This window comes from Hyalella azteca, unplaced genomic scaffold, assembly GCF_000764305.2.
Source record: "Hyalella azteca isolate HAZT.00-mixed unplaced genomic scaffold, Hazt_2.0.2 contig4664, whole genome shotgun sequence".
Lineage (NCBI taxonomy): Eukaryota > Metazoa > Arthropoda > Malacostraca > Amphipoda > Hyalellidae > Hyalella > Hyalella azteca.
The window spans coordinates 97368-119730 of record NW_025934876.1 but is presented as its reverse complement, the minus strand read 5'-3'; the positions used below and the strand labels follow the sequence as shown (position 1 = coordinate 119730).

General features: G+C 37.9%; 1 protein-coding gene across 1 annotated transcript in view; it reads right to left on the bottom strand.

Moving 5' to 3' along the window:
- Window positions 1-4303: 4303 nt before the first annotated feature.
- LOC108664920 (cell wall protein PRY3) overlaps window positions 4304-22363 on the bottom strand; it is a 49154-nt gene continuing 31094 nt past the window's right edge. The window contains exons 3-5 of the mRNA XM_047880113.1: window positions 12516-12636; window positions 11921-12004; window positions 4304-10457 (exon numbers count right to left, since the gene is read on the bottom strand). Of these exons, the coding sequence (XP_047736069.1) occupies window positions 9610-10457; window positions 11921-12004; window positions 12516-12636 (1053 nt within the window). The 3' untranslated portion in view covers window positions 4304-9609. The remainder of the gene's footprint in view (window positions 10458-11920; window positions 12005-12515; window positions 12637-22363) is intronic.

Below are 22363 nucleotides of genomic sequence, written 5' to 3'. Positions count from 1 at the left end.
CTCGCGGACCCAGCCGCCTGGAGTCCAGGCACAGCCGCCGCCACGCGTGGCCTTCAGACTTTTTACCAGCAGCTCACTTGACGACACTGGCTGGCCGATGGCTTGCACTGCATACCAATATTTTAGCTCTGTAATCATGTTGCTGACTTTCCAATTAAATATGTAATGTTGCACTAGGTGAGGTAATACCCTCTTAAACAAAAAAAATCCTAGTGTTAATAAATTGATGTCTAAGAAACGCAATCTGGTGTATTTTGTTCAATTTAAATCGGTTCTTCATATAAACATATTTCTATTTTACAAACTTATCATTTTATATAAGATTGCGTAGATAATGACGCCGAGTATTTTATTATGATGCCATAATGATGCGTATTACTTAATGTAACATCTTTCTATTTCAACAAACAATAGCAACATAGAACAACACAATATGTCGCTGCAAGGTGAAACATCCGTTGACTATGTCTTTGATACGTTTAGCTTCATAGCATTTGTTTTAATGCAGAACAGAAACAGTCGAAATGTTCAGTAATTTTACTGTCAAAATGTGTTTGAAGTAGCTACACTACATATAGCTGCATGTTACAATGGATTTCACCCCGCCCCATACAAATATTTTTAAGCCATTTGGTCATGATGGCTTTTAACACAAAAGGAGCGAAATAAAACAAATTGAAGCTATCACAGTTTATTTTGAATGCGCTTGTTGGGATTCGGCTTGTCAAAGTCAACAGTAACATGCTAAGCTCGTGCTGCTGAGTAGCCAGCAAGTCTAATACATGTAGAGAAAAATTGAATTATGAACAGAATATCCGTCTCCTCATTTGACTTTGCTGCTACCATTCGTTTCCTGAGTTAAAAAACGTTACTAAAACCAACAATCTTACTAGAAGTAAAGTTGATTCTCTGATCAAGCTGTCTTCCCGATTATTCAGCGGGTATTAAGCGTAAACTGTACATACTAAATGGCACTTGAGAAGAATAAATATGATAAGGTTCCAACAAGCGATCACTTGTCACAGGCAAGAGTTTAACGTAAGGGAAATTAAGTCGAAAATTTTGTCTTCTAGTTAGCTTTGTAATGCTAATCAAATGTAAACTCATTTCGTGAACCTAAAGTTATAACACGAGACTGGAAACAGCGAAATTCCTGATAACTCTGGAAAAATAAAATTACTCATCAATAATTTTGACAAGGTCACGGTGTCAACAAGTCAGTAGCAGGCAGGAGCGACAGAGGCTCAGAGCCAATATATAGGAGGCAGGTTATGACATCAGCGAGATGACCGTGCACGGGACAGAGCTTCTTCGTGAAAATAAAAGCTGCTTGCTGATCGAATGTCATACAAAACACATTACCGAAATACATTCATGCTGAAGGTAGGACATGATTATGTAGTTAAGACAGTCATTTAAGAATTGGAACCTAGAGTGCAGCGAAGCATAGACTCGAAGACTATCACTCACCAACACTCGTATTTTGAATCATAAAACACTGATAGCTATAATGCTTCCGATTGTGAAATTTAATATAGGCGGAACTTACTTGGCAGGCTGAAGAGAGACAGCTGAAACGTCGTTGTTAAGCTCACTAACGATAAATGTTAGCGACTAAAAAAATACAAGCATCGACCTATGAGATTTTAAGCAGCGATATAACTTACAAAATATCAGACATTTGAGGCACAAAGGTGGAAAATAATCAAAATTGAACATCAAACAATGCAGCGAAGCTACATTTGAACTGAGCAACTCATTGTTAAATTTGAGCACCCAGGAGCCCACATGAAGCCAAGCAGGCATATAACAACTATACATATTTAGCACCGCCTGTGAAAAATCGCTACTGCATTGTGAATGCGAAGGTAAAGCAGCAAATGACGATTACGAAGCATGTCTGAGGAAAAAAATACAGAAAAAGCTTCGATTAAGCTGGCCTTTTGAATGCAAAAAAAAGAAATATGTGCGATGGAAAACATCCTGATTTGGGTAAAGTTAGTTAGTTAGTTTAGTGGCCCTATGATTACTAGCGCTTCAGCTGCTAAGCTATCTCGCGCCGAATGTCACGTTGGGCATTATGGGCTAAGAACATATTGCATCACATGTATTCAGCGTTGATCCAGAGGCAATTACTGCACAACCCAGTTGGTAATTATTGCATAACCCAGAGGCAATTACTGCACAACCAGGTTGGTAATTATTGCATAATCCAGAGGCAATTACTGCACAACCCAGTTGGTAATTATTGCATAACCCAGAGGCAATTACTGCACAACCAGGTTGGTAATTATTGCATAACCCAGGGGCGATTACTGCACAACCCAGTTGTAATTATTGCATAACCCAGCGGGGACTCAAAGAAAAAAGCGCTGCATCATTTATTGCATTGAGCATTGGGCTTCCAGTGTGTTTCTCCACTCGGGAATTTTCCCTTATTTCTTTATACGGCACGCACATTCATCTGATTATAATTCATCTACATAACGGGACCCTAATTCATCTAAATAACGCGCATTCATCTGATGAGAGTTCGATCGACCTGACTTCTCGAACCAGGAACTGAGTACCTGAATAATTACTTAATAATCCAACTGACCAACTGTAAAGTTGTTAACCCTTAGTTTAGAACTGTGGTTCCCAAACTATGAGACGTGTCCTACTATTGGCACGCAATTAAGATGAAAAAAAAATTCAGTTTCATTCTATGGAATTTTTCGTCCATGGCAGTAGAGATTTATGCGACAACCAGGGATTAACGGCAATAAGATGTCAGACGAACAGCTGAACACAACTGAGGTAAGAGTTTAATTAAGCGGTCAGGGTCGTCAGAAGGGCTTCTCTCGGCCAAAATTTAGGCTGCAAGCACTTTTGATATTGGTAAGGTGAACTTTAAATTAAAGTTAAGTTAGCCGAGACAAATCTTCCCATATTTAGTTTGGAGAAAGCTTCATCGTTCATGTGATTTATCATATTATGTTATATGCATGCATGTGTCACATTTGAGTCTTTTCGTTCAAGCCTTTCTTCAATCGAGTTTGTGGATGAAAATATTTATTGCAAGTGAACTAAGTTTAGCAGTGATTGCTGTAATATAGCTTTTGTTACTGCACTCAAGTTTTAATACAATACCCACTGACATGGTTATTAAATTCACTTCTCATGTTGTCCATGAGCTGATTCTTATGAGTATCCGCAGGCATTAAAATATCAGCAAAATATCAGCTTTTCGAAGTCGCAAGCTTTGCAGTCGGCGAATTAAATACTTTATACCTGTTAATCTCATTGATTAAATCTTATTTCAAACATAATGCACTTTTAATAATGCTAAAATATCATACAAAATGAATCGTTCACAGAAATTATATATAAATTGATTAATTAAATATGGGGTTGTCCTGGCCCTTTCTGAATCGAATTGGCAGTTTTGGCTTGTCGTTATCTCACGATCCAGTTTCCGAGTAGAGTCTAGTCTCAGTTTAGTGAAGACGAGGTTCTGGTCGATGTTAGGCTCTAAGATGTACTGCGCCTTCATCGTCTGTTTGAGCACAATCTTATACTGACAGGTACCCTATGTGCATAGTAGGATTAGGACTAAAGTTATTGTTTAATAAATTGTTTACAATTCGTAACATTTTTCATTGAATGCCTTATCCACGTTTGGAAAACCCAAAAATGGAAAAAAAAAACATACACCAATTATTGAACATTTTTCATAGAGGAGAACCCATTTCTTGTAGTACAGAAAATAAGTCTTGTAACCTTATATTTGCTATCTTAACCTCTAGAAACTACGAAGAAAAATATATAGGCGGAAAAAATGAAGGCATCGATTTACCGAGAAAAAGTCGAGAAAATTTTGACTGAAATTAAGAGTCGAAGCTCAGTTTTAAAACTGCAAATCAATTGAACAACAACCTGGAGCATTTGCCTATAGTCTGACAGTACAAACATCAACTACGACGAAGTAAGAATATCGAATTATTGGCGCCCACACAGCATTATAAGCAGCCCCCCGCCTGCCCAGGAGTCCCGCAGCTAACCCTTGCCACGCATGACTATTAAAGCTGGCGGGTCGGGTCTAGGTCCCCGCCAGGGTTCGTCAATCCAGCGAAAGGTCTTTGCGTATCCGTAAGAGAGCCAGGTCGTTACCAGAAGGGCGTTTTGCCATCTCTGTTAGTCTGGACTCTCCACCCGAGCCACTCGGCCATGATTGCATCTGAGACCGCACAGCCTCGGGTCTCATTGAGACACGCAAGCCCCCCCCCCACGACAAGGGCGAGATGGCACGGGGGGGGATTTGGGTAAAGCCAAAATACAATTTAATTTCTTAAGCGAACATATTCGTTGAGAAACTCTCTATGGCCCTAAGCTAGAATCAATGAGGGAAACATATGATGATTTCCCTCATTGAGGGAAACATTCCCTCGTTCCCATCGTAGAACATATGATGAATACCTGACAACACGTAGCTCATGTTTTGAATGTTTTTTAGTTACAGAAATACGTGACAAACCATGAAAGGTAGAAAGGGAGATGATTTTACAGAAGCTTTAACTCTACTAGCAATGGTAGTAGACTTGTGACATTTAGGCGTTTCCCACCCTCTCACCAATACACTCTCAAAAAATATCATGATACAAATTCTACATAAATAAAAAAATATTAAATGAAATCCGACGCACTGTCCAAGGTGCATCACACAAAAGGTTCGTAACACAATCACGCAGTGAGCAACACTACAGGGACATGAACAAAATTGAATTCCAAAGTTGGCAGAATTGAATTTTACGCAGAGCTGGGAGCTGATGTGAGGGAGATGTGTTGTGGGGAACAACCTGTCGAGATGACACGTCCACATACCACCTATGTCAGTTATCGAGGCATCGAGGCGGTGGAAGGTAGGGTGCAAGCGAGGCTTAGTACGAGCTAGTAGTTCATTTGATAAAGCATATAAAAACTAATATTAGGTCTCTTATCCACTAAGCCTTAACAATATGATCTATGTATTTATAACTTAGATCAACGGGTATATTTATCTGAGTACATATCGATGGAAAGGCGGTTTGCCCCGCGGAAATGAGCATAACGCTTATGTGGTGAACCGCATTGCTTCCACGTTTCTAACATCAGGCATTATTACTTACTTCTCACATGAAGTTTTTAGCTCGTCCTCTATCTACGCAATCGACCATCAACTATCTTAAATATTATTCAACATACCCCTAATTGCACTCAATATACCCCCATGCAGACCGCTGACGATTCCATAAATGAATAAGTGTAACAAGAACTATAACAATTGTAATAACTATGATAACAATAATACTTGAAGGCAAAAATCTCAGATATTAGTCCAATTATTTTTCAGTGAAGTCCATACTGGAGAAGAAACTTTAGCATGCATATTTTATGAAATACTGCAATCGGTCTATTAAATCCCTACTTGAATATAATACCGAACCCAAAATTGTGAAAAAATCCTTTGCGGCAAACATATCAATTGATGTTTCGAAACAATGTTATTTCATTGGTTTCGTAATTTTTACCTGGAAATGTAATTTATAATTCTAATGTTAATATTTGAAATTAACCTTAAATAAGTTTGACGAGGGGTTTTTTGCCAAAGGTGACCCTAATCATATACTATATATCAAATTCCATTTTGCAATTGAATAAGCCTATTGGACTAATAAAAGATCATCACTATAACATTTTAAGGATATTTACTGGTATGCAACTCTTACGAAAAGAAGTATTACGTACTTCGGCTCCAAGCTACTACAAAACATTCGAATTTTGAAGTAAACTATGTCGGAGACTACAGTATCTATGACACGCTGATCAATTGTAAATTCGAGCATTCAAGTAAGCACGTCAATGAGATGTGGAGACTAATAGTCATTCAGCAAATGATTATTAGTCTCCACATATCATTACATCTCAGATTATACGATTATATTTTCATATGAAACCCTATAAAATTAGCAAGAATATTGAAGGTGAAATTTTCAACATGAAGCTATGAAAAATATTGAACCAAGTGGAACGCAAAGGTTGGATCCTTTAATCAGAAAAACTGACATGAAAAGAAAAATTTCTTTCATCAAAACATTAGCAATTGTACCAGATGGAAAACTTAAATATTCATACATTATGCTGCAAAATGGGTTTAATTTTTGGTTTAGGTTTCATTTGAAAGTACCCTCACACAATTTTGAAACCAATAAGTGAATCATAAAACAATCAACAAAGGATTATACTAATAGATCCTTTAATCATGTAGGAGATAGAATTGGTTTGCAATTAAAGTTCTGTATCAATATGAATGGGTAACATGTATTGTTCCAGTATACCATTATCACTTCAATGACAACACTTCAATGACAAAAATGTTCTCAGAATTCCCCCGCAGTTGAACCACTAAACCAATCATGCTTAGTTAACTTGACTTTTTTCACAAATCCAGAACCGACACAAGCGACATGAGAAGCTCTCTCAAGAAGATGACACAAGATAAGGTATTTATTATAATATATTTACTAACAAGTTCGTGTGGATACGTGATCCAGAGTATTGAGAATACTACAAGATAAGGATGCATAACGTGCAAGAGTGATAGAATTCTGGACGTACGTACTTAATATGAGGAAAAAGTGAACTCTTATCTAGAGGCACTCCTTAGATAGGCAAGCGAGAAGCTTAAACGAAGAATGCTATCGCATCGAACGACTCATAATGGAATCAATTTCAACTTCTACAAAACCCATACATGCTACAGCATTTGGATCCGCTATTTGTACATAATGAAGCAGCAGTGTTCAAATCCACCTCAAGCCCGATGCCGAGTAGCAGACAGCAGCATATAGCGCCCTCGATCAGCGTTTGAAGTAGTAGCGTATCTAGGTCTTGTAAGAAATGATGGCCTTAATAAAATACACGAAGTCTAAAAGCTAAGAAGGAAGAAGCCTTAAATGATTGTCAAAGAAAAAGGCAGAAACCTAGCTAAAGGACACACTAATGGACACCGACGAAATTTTATTGTACTTTTCTTAATGACATGCACACAGGTCTTGGAATAGCACCTGACGCTAAATTTACACAAGCAACAAAAAGGCTTCTTTAACAAAAATTAATACTTCATCGTTCACAAGAATAGGGTTCCTCCGAAGACATCAAAGATTTCCAGTTCATTTTATGCAAAAAATTTGCTGTGAAATAAACATTATCTTACATACAAAGTGGTGCTGTTCAAACGACTAAGACAGTTGCTTTGGCATCAGTATTAAAATTTCTCCTGATTGAAATCCGCCTTCAGACAAAACCAACCAAATGTTCCTCTAATCTCATCGCAATATAATCACTGATTGGCCTACAATACTGATAATCTAACCTCGAGAGCAAGTTTCTCTAGCGTTGGTGAACAAGCGTATGTGCCACAGGGTTGTGGTCTTGGAGCTGATACGTAAATGTAACAACAAAATATCGAGCACCAAGTTAATGCGCGATAAATAATGAGTGACATGAAATTTAAGCAGACTTCTAATAAAAAAAGCGTAGGTTATAATCAGTTCCATTTATATAGACGCTTCGTTTCTGTCAGTAGCGACTAGTAGGAAATTACGTGAAAATTCGAGTTTGTGACGTGAAACAAATCAAATCTAGTCTTGAAAAATCAGATCGACTATCACATCGGGATCTAAACTTACGTTATTCAAGGTAATACAGAAATAATGGATACAGGGAATGAGTCCCGGCATAATGAAAAATGTATGCTATCAACAACAACAAAAAAAACTTTAGCACCATCTTTACCTTTTGCATTTTTGAGCATTTTTGAAAATGAAGTCGTAAACAAACTAGATTTCTAATCAGTTGAATGGACGAAATTCCGGAATCACACACAAGAGAAATGGACTTCAGAATATTTGTACTCGCTAATCCTAAGGCAATAAAATTAAGAGGCATTTTGAAGCTATATCGGTACCTTCCTTAACGAGGATGGCTGAGTTCCAGACTCTCATGAGCGTAGAAACGGAGAATAACATGACGCCAACTTGCATGCACTTGGTCATGATGAGGCCCATCTCTTTTGTGTTCAAACCACCAAAGAATCACAAAATTGATTCCAAAGTTATCTTACGCGTTTGCTCGTTAGATGAAGCATTTCAGTTTTTATCACGAACACAAAGAATTTAATGTAAAATTCCTTCACTATAGGTTAGGGTTCTGACACGTTGCAAATATATTTCTCTTCTAGTATCAGATTGTAAGTTAACTGCGGGCAAAAATATTGAATAGATATAACCATTAAAAGTTTTATTATTCCTTGTGAAGGCTGTAGAATGTAGACGATGGTGGAACTGTCTTCTGGAGCTTCCGTGTTACATTGTACCTACAGGAAATTATGAATGGTTATGGAGATAATATATGATATTGATCAATGTGGATCGTTATGCCAACAGCGAGAGGGGTACAAGGTATGCCGACCTGAAATTCATTTTTTTTTTCATTCCACAATTGTCACAACAAGAAGAAGATAGAAATTTTTCAAATATTGTTAATTTCCATCGCCAAATATATAAAAAAAAACATTTGCTCCAAAGCGCCGTCTCAGGAGGGGCAAGATGTATGAAAAGTTAACCTCGTCGAGTAATACCGGAGCTGAAGCTCTTCAGGGGCGTCATTCATACGATCAAACTGAGGAAAGAGAGTGCAAGATAAAACATAATAAGATTGAAGAAATAAATAATATATGAATTCGATGTTTGTCATTTTACAGCCAATGATTTTGAGATCCATCAATAATGTTGTTGCCGGCAGACATTAATTTTACCTCTATGTAATTATTCAGTCATTTTTTTATTCCAATTTGCAATCTCAAATCTAAAACCGCCTTAGTGTTTCAAGTCTTTAATCGTTTGATACATTACGTTTCAAACCAAAAATGGCCCACAACTATTCAAATAATCTAGCATATAAATAACAGATCGAAGGATTTTGAAAGCATTTAATTTATTTCTCATAACTCGAATAACATGTACGTAAACGAAGAGAATACTTAGCAATGAAAAATTCAGTCCAATTTTTAATCTCACAACCATACAAGCTCGGTGAGAACGTAAATTTTAATTCACGAGCCAATTTAAACATGGCGGTACTGGAGGTACAAGCACACAGTTCACCATGGACCAGGGCTCGAATTGATGATAGGAACATGCGGTTTTCAAGCAAATTTTGTTAGGACATTAACACAAATACCGCTGATTGTGCAACAAACTGCACAGTAGATATGAACACCACTGATCGTAATGATAGTCGATACAAAATCAAAAGCATATCATTGAATTTTTTTTCAAATAATACCGATCAGTGTTTTTTCAATAACTACACAGGGTTAATTCACTAAAAATAACACACCCACTAACAATAACGCTCATGGTTAGAAAACAAACAATAACGCGCACTGTGAGGCCAAAAAGAACAACGCACATAATTAGACATCAGCAGAAACGTACAAATTTTTACGCAATAAAGTATTAGACGATTAGAGTAAAGAACGCACATGATAAGCGTACAAACGGTAACACTACGCCACACATCTGAAGGTCACGTAACAAGCTTGGCGAGGTGCGGGCGGGCAGAGAGCGGCTGGTGCTTGTTAGGCTCAGCGTCCAGGGGCTGGTGGGCACTCGTCGATCTCGGGCGGAGTTGGTAAGCGTTAGTAGACTTGTGAGGAAACACACTCGAGGATCGTGAGTTAAATTTAGACTGAATGGTAGGAGACGAACACAGACTACGGACAGAAGGAAGAACATATCTACTTGGTCTTGTTGCATGAAGAGGAGCGGTGTCAGAGTCACCAAAGTTCATATCAATCGTACAGTTACGGTCAACTTGGTTTGCGACCGGGTCAGGATGTACACTCGCCGACCCGACGGCCACCCTATAGCTGCCGTAACTGTTGCCGTTGGCAGTGAAGTGGCGTGCTGGGCGAGGAGTGCCTGGCGTATCCGCTGATCGTCTACGGCCAACCGTGACACCACAGCAAACGGGTAGGACCATCCGGCCACCTCTGTTGCGGCGCCGCTCGTCTGGAGAAGTTACAACGAGGGAGGGTTGATCTGCGGCCACTGTTGCTGCGGCATGAAGCCCTACGCCATTTTGACTAAACTTTCGAATGTGTGACTTTTGTACATGACCTTTAGAGGAAGAGGATTTGGGACTCGGTGGTAACAAGGCCGTCTGCACTGACATGTTTGCTTCTTCTCGAGTCCGTGATATTTGGCCGCCTTGAGGAAGGCCGCGTATGGGCGGATGGACATTGTCCTGGAAGAGGCCAGGTTGGTTGCCAGGAGGAGAGTAGCGCGCAACCACCACAACCCTGCTTCCCTCGCCACGTGCCACGCCAACACCCAAGTCTCGAGAGGACGACCATAGCAGTTGAGAGAACTCACCTGCAAGAGAAGTGGCATAAATTTTTCTTATCAGAGAGGCCAAATGTTACTATACGAATATTCTCGGGCCTAAATTGCGCCCACATGAAAAATACAAAAGAACCATGCCAATCAGCGTTTCTGGATAGTCTTTTTTTTTTTAAATCCACTATAGAGGTTTTTTTGGCGTTGGCCGGTTCAAAGTTATAATGATGGTACTTTCTTAGTTAATTTTAAAAAGTGCGAAAAAAATTTGAGGAAATTTTTCAGCCATTTAGTAACATCTTTCTTAATTAACTACTTTACATAAGTGAGAGCGCAATATGCACTTTCAGACGAAAGTTTAGGCTTTTATGCCTTCTTAGAATGAACACTAGAAGCTTGGAATGAACGCTAGTGGAACGATTGTTGTTCCTCAGTAGGTTCTGAAGCAAATAATTCTACAGCCTTACTTTGATTGAAAGTTGCTTTTTTTTAAATTCCCAACGATTGGATGCTAAAAAATTCTCTATCACCTATCCCTGAGGGGCTTCAATATTTTAGAGGATTTTTTTTTAGCATTGGTGGCTTTAACGATTTCATGATGTCTTTACCCGTTCAAATATGGTGAGTCCCTGTATACCAGTATGTACCTTTTCAAAGACCGTTATAGGTGGCTTACTCAGATACTTATAACTCATATAATATATAACTGACTGAGATACTAACTCAGTCAGTATATAACTGACTCAGAATACTTATAATTCCAGAATAGCTTCACTTAATCTAAAAAAACGTTCCTCTATGATGACATACCTGTTTTGTGGCAGCCTGAAGCTACTCATAATGGCATCACCCATTTATATATAGCGGTCTTACCTTCTTCATGATGGCATTACCTATTCTAAGGTTGCCTTGCCTACTTAACAATGACATTACACATTTCCGATTTTAGGGCGGCCTTATCTTCTCCATGATGGCACTACCTATTTTGTAGTGGCCCTTCCTACCTCATGATGGCATTACCCATTTTTTGGTTGCGTTACCTATTTCATGTCAGAATTACTGAAGTACAATAGATGGCTGTAAATACGTCATGATTGCATTTCCTAATCCGCAACAATAGTATGAACGCTACGATAGTTTAATCAACTCGCGATAATATTACCTACGCTGCGATGGCGTTACCTAGTTTGTGATATAACATTAACTTCTCCACCATGGCATTACCAAATCTAAGATGGCCATACTACACCACAATGGCACTACCAACTCCAATATGGCCATACGTCGCCATGGTTCCACCTTGTCGAAGACAGATTTGATTCGCTTATCTATGGTTCATCAATATGGCGAAGATATTGACGTCTGATCCCTCCCTTGTCCACGAGACCCTTGATCCATTTGTTGATGATTGTAGAATATTTTCAAAGTAGCGCTACCATCATGCAAGGGTCCTGCTTACCGTTAGACTATCAACTTATTTCCAGAAACTTTACTCGTACCGGCATGCGCGAGGTCAGCTGAGCTGGGACATTTGTAGTTGTATGTGCGGCCAGTCTCGTACCACGCCCGCACCGCGCCTCCTCCTGATCACCAAATTGCCAAAAATATTATAAGTGTTGCGGAAAGAATTATAATTAATAAAATAAATAGTCAAAATATAAGAAATTGTACACGCCAAGGAATACTGATTGTTTAGATTAACAGACTTGTCATCAAAACATTTCAATTGACCGCCTTTTCATGCATCAAAAACGTCAAAATATCAACACAATCGCCGGACCATCGTTGAGTTGCTCATAATTAGGAAAGTAATGTAAAATAATTATTGAAACGTGACACGTCAAATAGATTGATTGATTGAAAAACTCTTCCACATTAATGCAGATATTTAATATTCCGTTTACTAAGAAACTCAGAAGATCAGGCTACAATCGATGGATTAAGAGAAGCTCGATGAGCAAAAAACGACACTCCAATGATTAGACACGAGAAAATGTTTCATAAGGTAACAGTATGCATATTAATTGACATTAAAACACGAATTTGCTTAAAATATATTAGCTGATTTCATGAGTAGGAGAGTAGGGCACCGACCGCTGATGCCCTCGGTGGTGGTGCAGGTCAGGATACACTCGCCCCTGCCGTTCTTGCAGCTGTACTCGAGCACCTGCTTATGCGCCAGGCGATTGGCCCACTGCTGAGCCTCCTCACACAACTGCAACAGCATTCACTTTAGCACGTCTCTTACGGTAAGCTGGCAGAACTGCAATAACCCTTAACACTAGCACCTCTCCTACGATAAACTGGCACAACTGCAACAACTCTAACATTAGCTCGTCTCTTACGGCAAACTGGCACAACTGCAACAACACTAACATTAACACGTCTCTTACGGCAAACTGGCACAACTGCAACAACACTAACATTAGCACGTCTCTTACGGCTGTCTCTTATACACATCTAGATGTGTATAAGAGACAGCTTTAGCACGTCTCTTACGGCAAACTGGCACAACTGCAACAACCCTAACATTAGCACGTCTCTTACGACAAACATCTTTTTTACTTCTGAAAAAAAAATTAGAAGAGATTAATGTTGGGAATGCAATACAAAATTTATGTATTAGGAAAACATTTGTTAAACTCCTAATAACCAGTGATGAATAAATCACTTCGACTCTAATAAACAAGAAATGTCCCGCAAATAGTGAACATTTTCGCAGGATGTAAACATAAACGGATTTAGCTGCGAGTTCAATGAACTTCATGAATTGTCGAAAAAACGTCGAAATGAACGACACTCTGAATGACATTTTATAAGAATTTTTCTATCTTTTTATTTGTTTAGCAGTAATGTTTAGAAAGTTTAGTTTCTAGTCATTAAAAATTGTTTGAAGTCATTCTTTCAAAGCCATTTAAATAAACTTGCTGCCTCTTAATTAATTTTCTGCAGTCATTAATTTAAATTTCTTTAAAAGAAAGCAAACGAACTAGACAATTGATACGCAATTGTTCTAGTAAAAGTTTTGATATTTTTTTAAAACGAAACAAACATTGAACATTGGTTCATTACTTTGGTAGAAATTTTGCATAACTGCAGTTATTCCACCTTTATGAGCTTTAGAACCAACCAGTTTTCAATTTACCGCAAATGTTAATCAAACTAAACGTATTTCAACTCGAATCTATTTCAGTAACGCACGAAAATGGAGGAACGACGCTGGCTGGGCAAGCCCAGGCAGGGGACTTCAGAATGGAAAAATTGATAATTTATCGGTATCGTATTCTTACGAGCAGGCAAAGGAACAGATTTTATAATCCATATGTGCACGTAAATCAGAAAAATTACGAAACACTTGCGACATCTTTTTTATGGGAACTCTGTTCCAGTCCACAGGCAAATAAAATACGGCTCTAAAATTTGCTTAAAAGAATATTCGCTGCCCCAGTGAGAATTCCTATTTAACCAACGATCAAGAACAAAAGAAAAAATGAAGGAAAACTCGTCAGTCATGCAAATCTTTTGCCGGGTCGTGCCCCATGGAACCCTGTAAAAATTGGAGCAGGTAAAGAAATATCGCGATAAATCAGAGGACTTTTGCTGCAACTTCTGGGGGAAAAACGCGACATTCGAGACGGTGATTACAGGACGTAAGAACAGACAACGAATAACGAACGCATTAGTACAATTTTTAAGTAAAAGTTTCATTAACAAATAGTATTCCGCGCCTTTTTCTTTGAACAAAGCAAATGATAAAAAACTAGAAATGGAAGACATAAAATTCATACTCCAACTTGGATAACAAATAAAATACCCGTGGAAAAAACTGTTTAAAATCATTAGGTCTAGGACTAAAGGCCTATTCAATAAAATAAGGTCTTACAACTTACAGTTAAATAAGGCATCCTTGTAGGGATTTAGCTATGGACATTTAGTAAGTTAGGCTTGAAGAAGAATAATCTCATATGTTTCTGTTGGTAATTGTAATTTCAATATTCGTCCTCATTATAATCTATGCCCTAATATTGAAGTGCTTCATTGCAACATGTTTATGATTTCCATATATATATATAGAAACCTGTCATTTACATTCAGTAATTGGAGTACACAAAGTCAATGTTAACAGCCAAATTTTCTCGTTTCAGCAGATCTACAGTATTTCATAATTTTTACGAAATGAAATGAAATTCATGTATCATCGAAGTTCAGCACTAAATTTAAACAACAATGATGGAAGCTTTTATAAAATATGGGTGGACTATTTAAAATATACTCAAGATCAGCATGAGCTCGATCTAAAAAATGGAATTCACGAAACAGGGAAATTAGACAACGTTTCAAAAAAGTGCTGGTTTCTTTCAGAATTCACAGTTTTTTCTTTCAATAATGATCATATTCTTTGTCCTCATGCGCCTTAGGAAAACAAATGTAGCGTGCAATGTCCCTGGGCCGACGACATTAAAATGTTATTCGCCGTTGTAAATTTTCTTCCGCAATATCTTAGAGAAAAAATTTCAAGATATTCACGTTGCTAAACGTAATCTGTCGCTTTACATGTAAAAAAAGTCTCCAATATAGCAGCAAATTTATTCATGTGTTGGCAGCGATGCTGAACTAGCTTAGGTATTGGGTGCTTCAGGGGTTAGAGAAAAATTATAAATCCTAATTCTGGGCAAAGTTCTACGAGTTATTCGGAAATATGCATTTCTTAAAGAATAAACATCGTCAAAGAAATTTGTGACCTAGACTCCACTAGTCTTTGACAGTCTTCACAATGTCGTCTTTTGACGCAGTCTCCTCATGTTGTCTTTTGACGCAGTCTCCCCTTATCGTATTTTGACGCAATAACCCAGTTGGTAATTATTGCATAACCCATGGGCAATTACTGCACAACCCAGTTGGTAATTATTGCATAACCCAGGGGGGCAATTACTGCACAACCAGTTGGTAATTATTGCATAACCCAGGGGGGCAATTACTGCACAACCCCTGTCTCTTATACACATCTAGATGTGTATAAGAGACAGTTATAATGTTGCGGGACCAGACCTGCGGGACACGTTACGATCAGCAGGTGGTGTGTTGCTAACGCAGGAACATTATAATGTTGCGGGACCAGACCTGCGGGACACGCTACGATCAGCAAGCGGTGTGTTGCTAACGCAGGAACGCAGGAAGTATTTCTTCAATAAATGAACAACGTCCATTCATTTCACGAAAAATAGAGCAAAAATTAGTCGCATAATATAAGAAATATTAAAGGTATCGGACTGAATCAATTTATCAATAAAATAAGCACTATAGAAGAGGCAGCTCCCAAATAGTCACAAGTAAAAAAGCTGGTAGATTAAGCAAGAAAAATGAGAGACTTTGCATTTAATTTTAATAACTTCATCAATTAATCTGAACTTTGTCAGTCAATCTCAATTTCGACCTAATCTCAAAAAATTCATTAGTAAAATAAAAAAAGCATCGTTTAAAGAATTCTTTGAATATTTTCTAAATTTCAATAATTCTTCTACAATCGGAACACCAATATGGTAGATTGGAGTACCTTTGATCCAAGAAAACAGAACTATCTAAGAAAATACAAATGAGTCTGATCGAGACGACGTAAACACCAGAAAACTGCCTGTCCCCAGCCTCGACCATAAAGCCATTCAGGAGAACTGATGAAAAAGACATCGGCTTGGGCAGCCTGCAGGAGTTCGGGAACTGCTTCTCCAAACTCGCCGCTAGAGAGAAATAGGCTTAAAAATAGATCAACTTTCAAATGTCGCCGTCAACTAAACAGTAGGAGCATTTTCAAGACTATCGATTTACTTTTCTTCTCCGAGTGAATATCTTGCACTCGTCAAAATAAGTTTCTCATGTTTTTTTTCCAAATTGCTTTTTGTGGAAACCAAAAAAGGTACTGCGATTCAATCTGAATCTTCAAATCGTCGGTATCACTGACATCAAAGTCAATTTTTCCCTAAAAATGTTTACCTTCCGAGAATGTACCTCATATACAACGGCAAAAACAAATAAAAATGCCCCCGAAAATCTGGCGGATAATATATTTCTATCTTTGTGCATAAAAATAAAAAATAAATCTGAATTTTATTATTATCATTATAATGATTATTATTATTAGGCAATATTATAGCCAAAAGCATTAATGAAGACGGTGAGCATCATTATTCTTCGAACTAGATCGAACCTATTTCGAGCGAAAAGAATGCACTGAAACCGGGTACCTTTCATAACGATTTGTGAATTCCGAACACAAAAACCGTGTTTTGCAGTTTTCCTAAACGTTTGCTGTTGTTGCCGAAGCCCTACGATCTTACCTGCAGTGAATATAAAACCTTTTGGAAATAATTATGTTTGAAATTTTTATAGTGTTTATCTCACTTTATATACCACGTTTCCGTTCCTCGTCACCAGTAGGGGCGAACCACACATACTTGTATATCTAATTAATTGTGTCTAACTCAAAAATTTTTATTTATTCATCGAAACCGGGAATAGATCCCAAATCCGAAATATTCGATAAATGTCGGTGAGTTGAAGTCGATAAATGTCAATGAAAGTCATTTAAAGAGAACGACATTTTAATTTTCCATGTCCGAACTTTTTGGGATTCGCAGCTTGATTTTAATCCGCGCATGCAGTATCATCAATTTTTCATTCAATCAAGTTTTGAGACATTTTTGCACGCAGAATTTGCAGTCTTCTATAGTGTAGGAGTTCACAATTTATTTTATAGACAACCCAATTCGCATTTACGGCAGCGCGTCGATGCAAAATTTAAAGCTATGAAAAGTATCTCATACAAAAAATTTGGGGACGAGTCAATTCTCTGTTTCTTGTACATCCATAATTCTTACATCAGATATAAAAGAAGATTTGATCATTTAACATTTCCAATAGGAGAGAAAAGCTTTGTTTCTTGTGAAAAATTGCCTGTCTCTCACAGAGTCGAGTTATTATAAGATGCACAATTAGCTGCAAATTGTGTTTTTTCTTTACTTATCGTAAAAGCAACTGCAAGACTGCAACATGATTATGTCGTAAAAAACATAGGCTTGATTCCCGAATTTCTGCAAAAGATAAAAAATAATATGAAGGACTCTCCTATTAGACAAAATAGAGTAACTGCATTTTTATGATTTTAACTGATTCGATCCAATGAAAATTCGATAGTATTCCCACTAGTAGCTCATATATAACACGCTGCATCTTATATTCGGGATGGAAATGAAAATACCATGAAGAAATCAGGCAAGATGCGGCTATTAATCTGGAATGTTCACTTGCCAATCCTAAACTTTCGAGGAAAAAGGCTGTCCCGTTGAATCCTTTCTCGTCATTTTAGTCAACTAAGTGCAAAAGAGTTACCAAAAATTAATTCTTCAGACGCCAGCAACTATTCTCAAGTCCGCTTGAATAATGGAGGAAAAAGCAGCACATCCCACAAAACTTGGTTACAAAATAAAAATAATAATTATTAGGTATATAATTGTTTTTCTTTGCAGAGCCTACATCTGCAACGCCATTAGGCAATCAAATTTCCAAAGTAAAATTTGTAAAGTTTAACACAGTGAAATATAGGTGAATAAGATTTTAAACTTGCAGCACGAAAATGCATGAAATATCCCTCCATTTCAAGTAGAAAGCATTTCTATTGCAAAGAATCAATTAGTTATGAATGAAACATTTCGGTTTAGGTTAATCAATTAACCAATTCGAACGAATTTTTGAAAATAAATTACCGGCTTTCAACAAAAAAAAAACAATGTCAGAACTGAAATAAGAACTCAGTACTTTGGTTGTTTGGGAGACTCGAGCGCTGGAAATCGTCGTAGAGGCATGTCGGCGTCTCTTTACACTGCGAGCAATGTTTGTCGAAAAGAGTCAGCTTCAAAACTATCATTTCGTGATGGAAACTAGGGCAGAATTTTTAGCCTAGAAAACTAAAAATAAATTTAAAGCGGGAATTGAGGTTTTCACCGAGAAAATTCATCAAATATACAATTCCCAAAGCATTGCCAGTAAATGAAGAGTTACATCTTTTAAAACAAGATAACGCCAATAAACGGTCTTGCCATATTCGATAAGAAGTAACAAATATACTGGTCAATTTAAGACCATTGAAGATAGAAACTGGTTCCGAAAATCCATGTGTCCAAACTGGTTCCGATTTGAAAGATTTAAACACGCATAAGAGGAAAATTACCATGTGTACTAGATTTTTCAGAAAATTTCAATTAATTAAAACTTGAAAGGTAGAATCAACGCTGATTTATGACCACCAGATCAACTGACGAATCAATATCGTTCGTCTGGCTGTGCCGATTTAATCTACTAATTTATAAAAAATAAATTACAACGTCAGCGTTCGCAAATTTCTTACGAAGAAAAATTATTGTGAGAACATTTTTTGCTAAATCATCTAATAAAAATAAAAATTTCAAATGGGTTCATATGAAAATCGAGGCCAAGACATGGATCACATTACTTACAAGTTGAAGAAATATATACAAGACAGGGATGGAAATCGACTTAATAAATTCGATAAAAAGCAACACAATTATTGCAATAATTAACCAAGAACGGCACAGTAACTTTTCATATACTTCGATAAGTAGTGAGAATATAGATAAACGTCAACTTCGAATGACAATATTTCTGAATAGTTTAATTACCATAAATTCAAGATTCGTGGAGCAACCAGCGCTGATTGCCTTTTCTTGAGTACGCTACAGAGGGAATAAGAAAAACAAAGCAGTGAGATGAGAAATAATGCAATGGAACAAATTATCTGTACGTACATCCTTATTCAGAACTTCATTTCAATTTGCAAACTATAATATCAATGGAAGAACAGTACTACGGAACAACTAAAATATCTACGGAACCACTGAAATCTAGAAACGATTTTAAACCTACCGTTCGTTGAAAAAATTTGATCAAAAGGTCAGTCTTTTTGATCTGCGAACTAGTCAAGAAAAGTACAAGAATCGGCGACATGCCTATCCAGGCCTATAATCTTCAATGCCGAAGATATATACTATACTATAGTATACTATTTTTGTCTTATTAATAAAACCCGTATATATTTAATGGTATTGCTTGAAATCACACTTTCCCCCTTTCGAACTTTTCTTTGAATGAAGCCATTTTCAGGCCGCATGACCTGAATCACCGATTTTTTTTAGCGCAGTTGATAAAGTTAATGCTTTGGAACGTAGCAGCTGGTGCTACCTTCAAAAATCGCGTACAAGCTAAATCAGGCAGGAACATTAGGAATTATTCATATTCACAGGCTTGCCAACGAACACCCCAGCAGTAGAAAATACTTACTAAAATATTTTTATTAGAGTAATTAAACATCGAACAAACAATAATTCATGCACAAAACAGTATTTAAACTCGGGGAAAAAATTAATTTACCACATAATTCCTAGGAATGCCTGTCATTAAATTATAAATGAAGCCATCATCATTTCTTATGGATCACTTTACACGCATTTTCTTCGTCTGATGCAAGACCATGCACTCGTCAGCAGGAGCATTCCAGAAGTAAACCGCGTAAAGTTATGGATACGGCAAGCAAGGCATGGCAAGTCAGGTCTCTTCCAAGTCCATGATAAACCAAGTCCGCCAGTTAGGTCAGCGATCCCAAGTACACGACAAGCATAAACGTCACATAGCGGCCATCGGACTCCCAATGTCCTTATAGAAAAGACAAGCTGGGCCCCGGAGCCAGAGACTGCAGACGTAATTCCCTAATGCACAGGCCACAACTTGAGAGCAGAAGTTAAGCAAGCTCGGGACCCTGCGGTGCGTTGCTCCAAGCTCTTCAGAGCGTGCCGAATAAATGATGTAGCGTGATGTACAAGATGTATGGCTGCGAATGGCTAAATCAGTCCTGCGAATGGCTAAATAGCGCATGTGTATATAAATGCGGATGGGACAAGAGGCAATGCAGGCTGTATGTTAATTTCTCTCCCCTTGAGAATGAAAACGTTTTAGCTCGACCACTTATCTGCGATAATCGTCTAACTGCTTGTCACCAGGTGAAATGTGTAAACTACTTGATCAACTTTTACAGATATAAGCATGAATTTTCTTTTCGTCGAATTATAAAATTTCGAGTTGCAATAACCGAGCTATTTTCTTCAAGTCCTTGGTGTGCGCAACGCTTCGGTGGTAATACTCGTAGAGATAGCAGAGCTATGCTGGAGGGTTTTGCATCCGTATTCCTCGTTTGCCACTACCATCTTGAACCAAACTGGGCAACGTATTGTACCTGATTGGATATGTTTGCGACCTAATATCTACATTTATTTTTCCATTCCCCCGTGAGATGAAATATTCTATTGCGGTGAGATATCACATTAGAAAGATTGATTCAGAGTAGCCTCGAGTTGTGTAGTGTGATTAGTGCATGCCGGACTTTTTCTCAATTGTGTGTAGAAAAGTTTGATTCCCGATATCGTTGCGAATTCGTGTAAGGAATTTACACAATCAAAGAATTTGAATATTTTATTTTAAATGAAGTAATTTAACAAGAAACTCCAACGAGAACGGAGATGATCAATCCGCAAAGATATGATCACTCAAGGTTAAGCTTCAGCATTCAAGTTTTATTAATTTTCAATCTAGATTAAAATCAGAGCATCTCCCACTCATCTGGTCGTTTCAATTTCTTTGGCGTATAAAATAATGGCAGTTTGAGCAACAAGTAGAAAGTCCACTGCGTTACAGCTGCAGGCAGGCAGGTATAGGTAGGATTCAGGATTCCTTATGATTCAGGATTGGTCGAGAAGCAGTATAATGACGTTGGCATGGCGTAACGACGGGAGCGCAGCCGTGCGCCACCAATTTTGTGCACCAATAAGCCCTGAATCGAACGCCTTGGATCTCTCCGGACATCCACCAATCTGCCGTGAACCACTCGGCTTTGTCTTCCTTCGGCCTCGCATAGAACCTGCCGTGCACCACCAGGCCGCGGATCGAATCTGACTTCCGGGCATCGTTAAATTACGTAATTTTACGTTCACCGCACCTGAGGTTAGGTTTCAGATAGCATAGTTCTGTTCCAAAATTTATCGTCCTTCGACAAGTGGTCGTTCGACCGAGGGCTGGTTCGACCCACGGCCTAGATACGGACGGCTTGAAGTGTTGAAGGCTACGTTCCGGAAGGCAGGAATCATGATGGTCCATTACATCCAGGGCAGTGGGGGTCTTCGGCAGGCGACCCATAAAGACGAAAGATACCAAAAATGAAGTCCCGCTATGGCGCCCGAAAGTCGATACTGCAGAAAGAAATAAAAACCTAGTCAAAACCATATCGCAAGGCAATAAAGTCTCTCAGCACAAATGTATAGTCACAATTTAGATTCACTTTCATGCAGCAACTGACCTGAGGTTTTTAATGTCCAGTGTTTGTACTTTTGGTAGAAGAAACAAATTTAGGAAATTTAGAGGAAATCAGTAGAAGGGGTAGGAAGTTGGACCGAGAAATGCAGAAAGAATAGTACGAAGTTCAACTGCGTTTGAAATTAGATCAAAGACTTAAACTAGCATAGCACAATCCTCAGCAGTAAAATCTTAACAGCCTAATCGGATTGCACTACCCAGCTATCTGAATATATCTTTGAATGGAACTTTGAATATAATTTTGATATAAATTTGAATAAAAGTAATTATAAATTTGCGTAGAGCTTTGAGATAATTAACGAGTTTAAATATACTTTATTAATCTAATTCTAATCGGACCAGCCGAGCCTTGATTTGCAATATTAAACAAACTTGATTGTGCTATTGACTTAAAGACGTAGCCTTAATCTAACGTCCAACTTCCCACAGAAGCAAATTTGGCATATAGTTGATGCAACAAAAAAAATGAAAATTGACACGACATTCACGCAAAGCAAGGGATAGAGAATCAG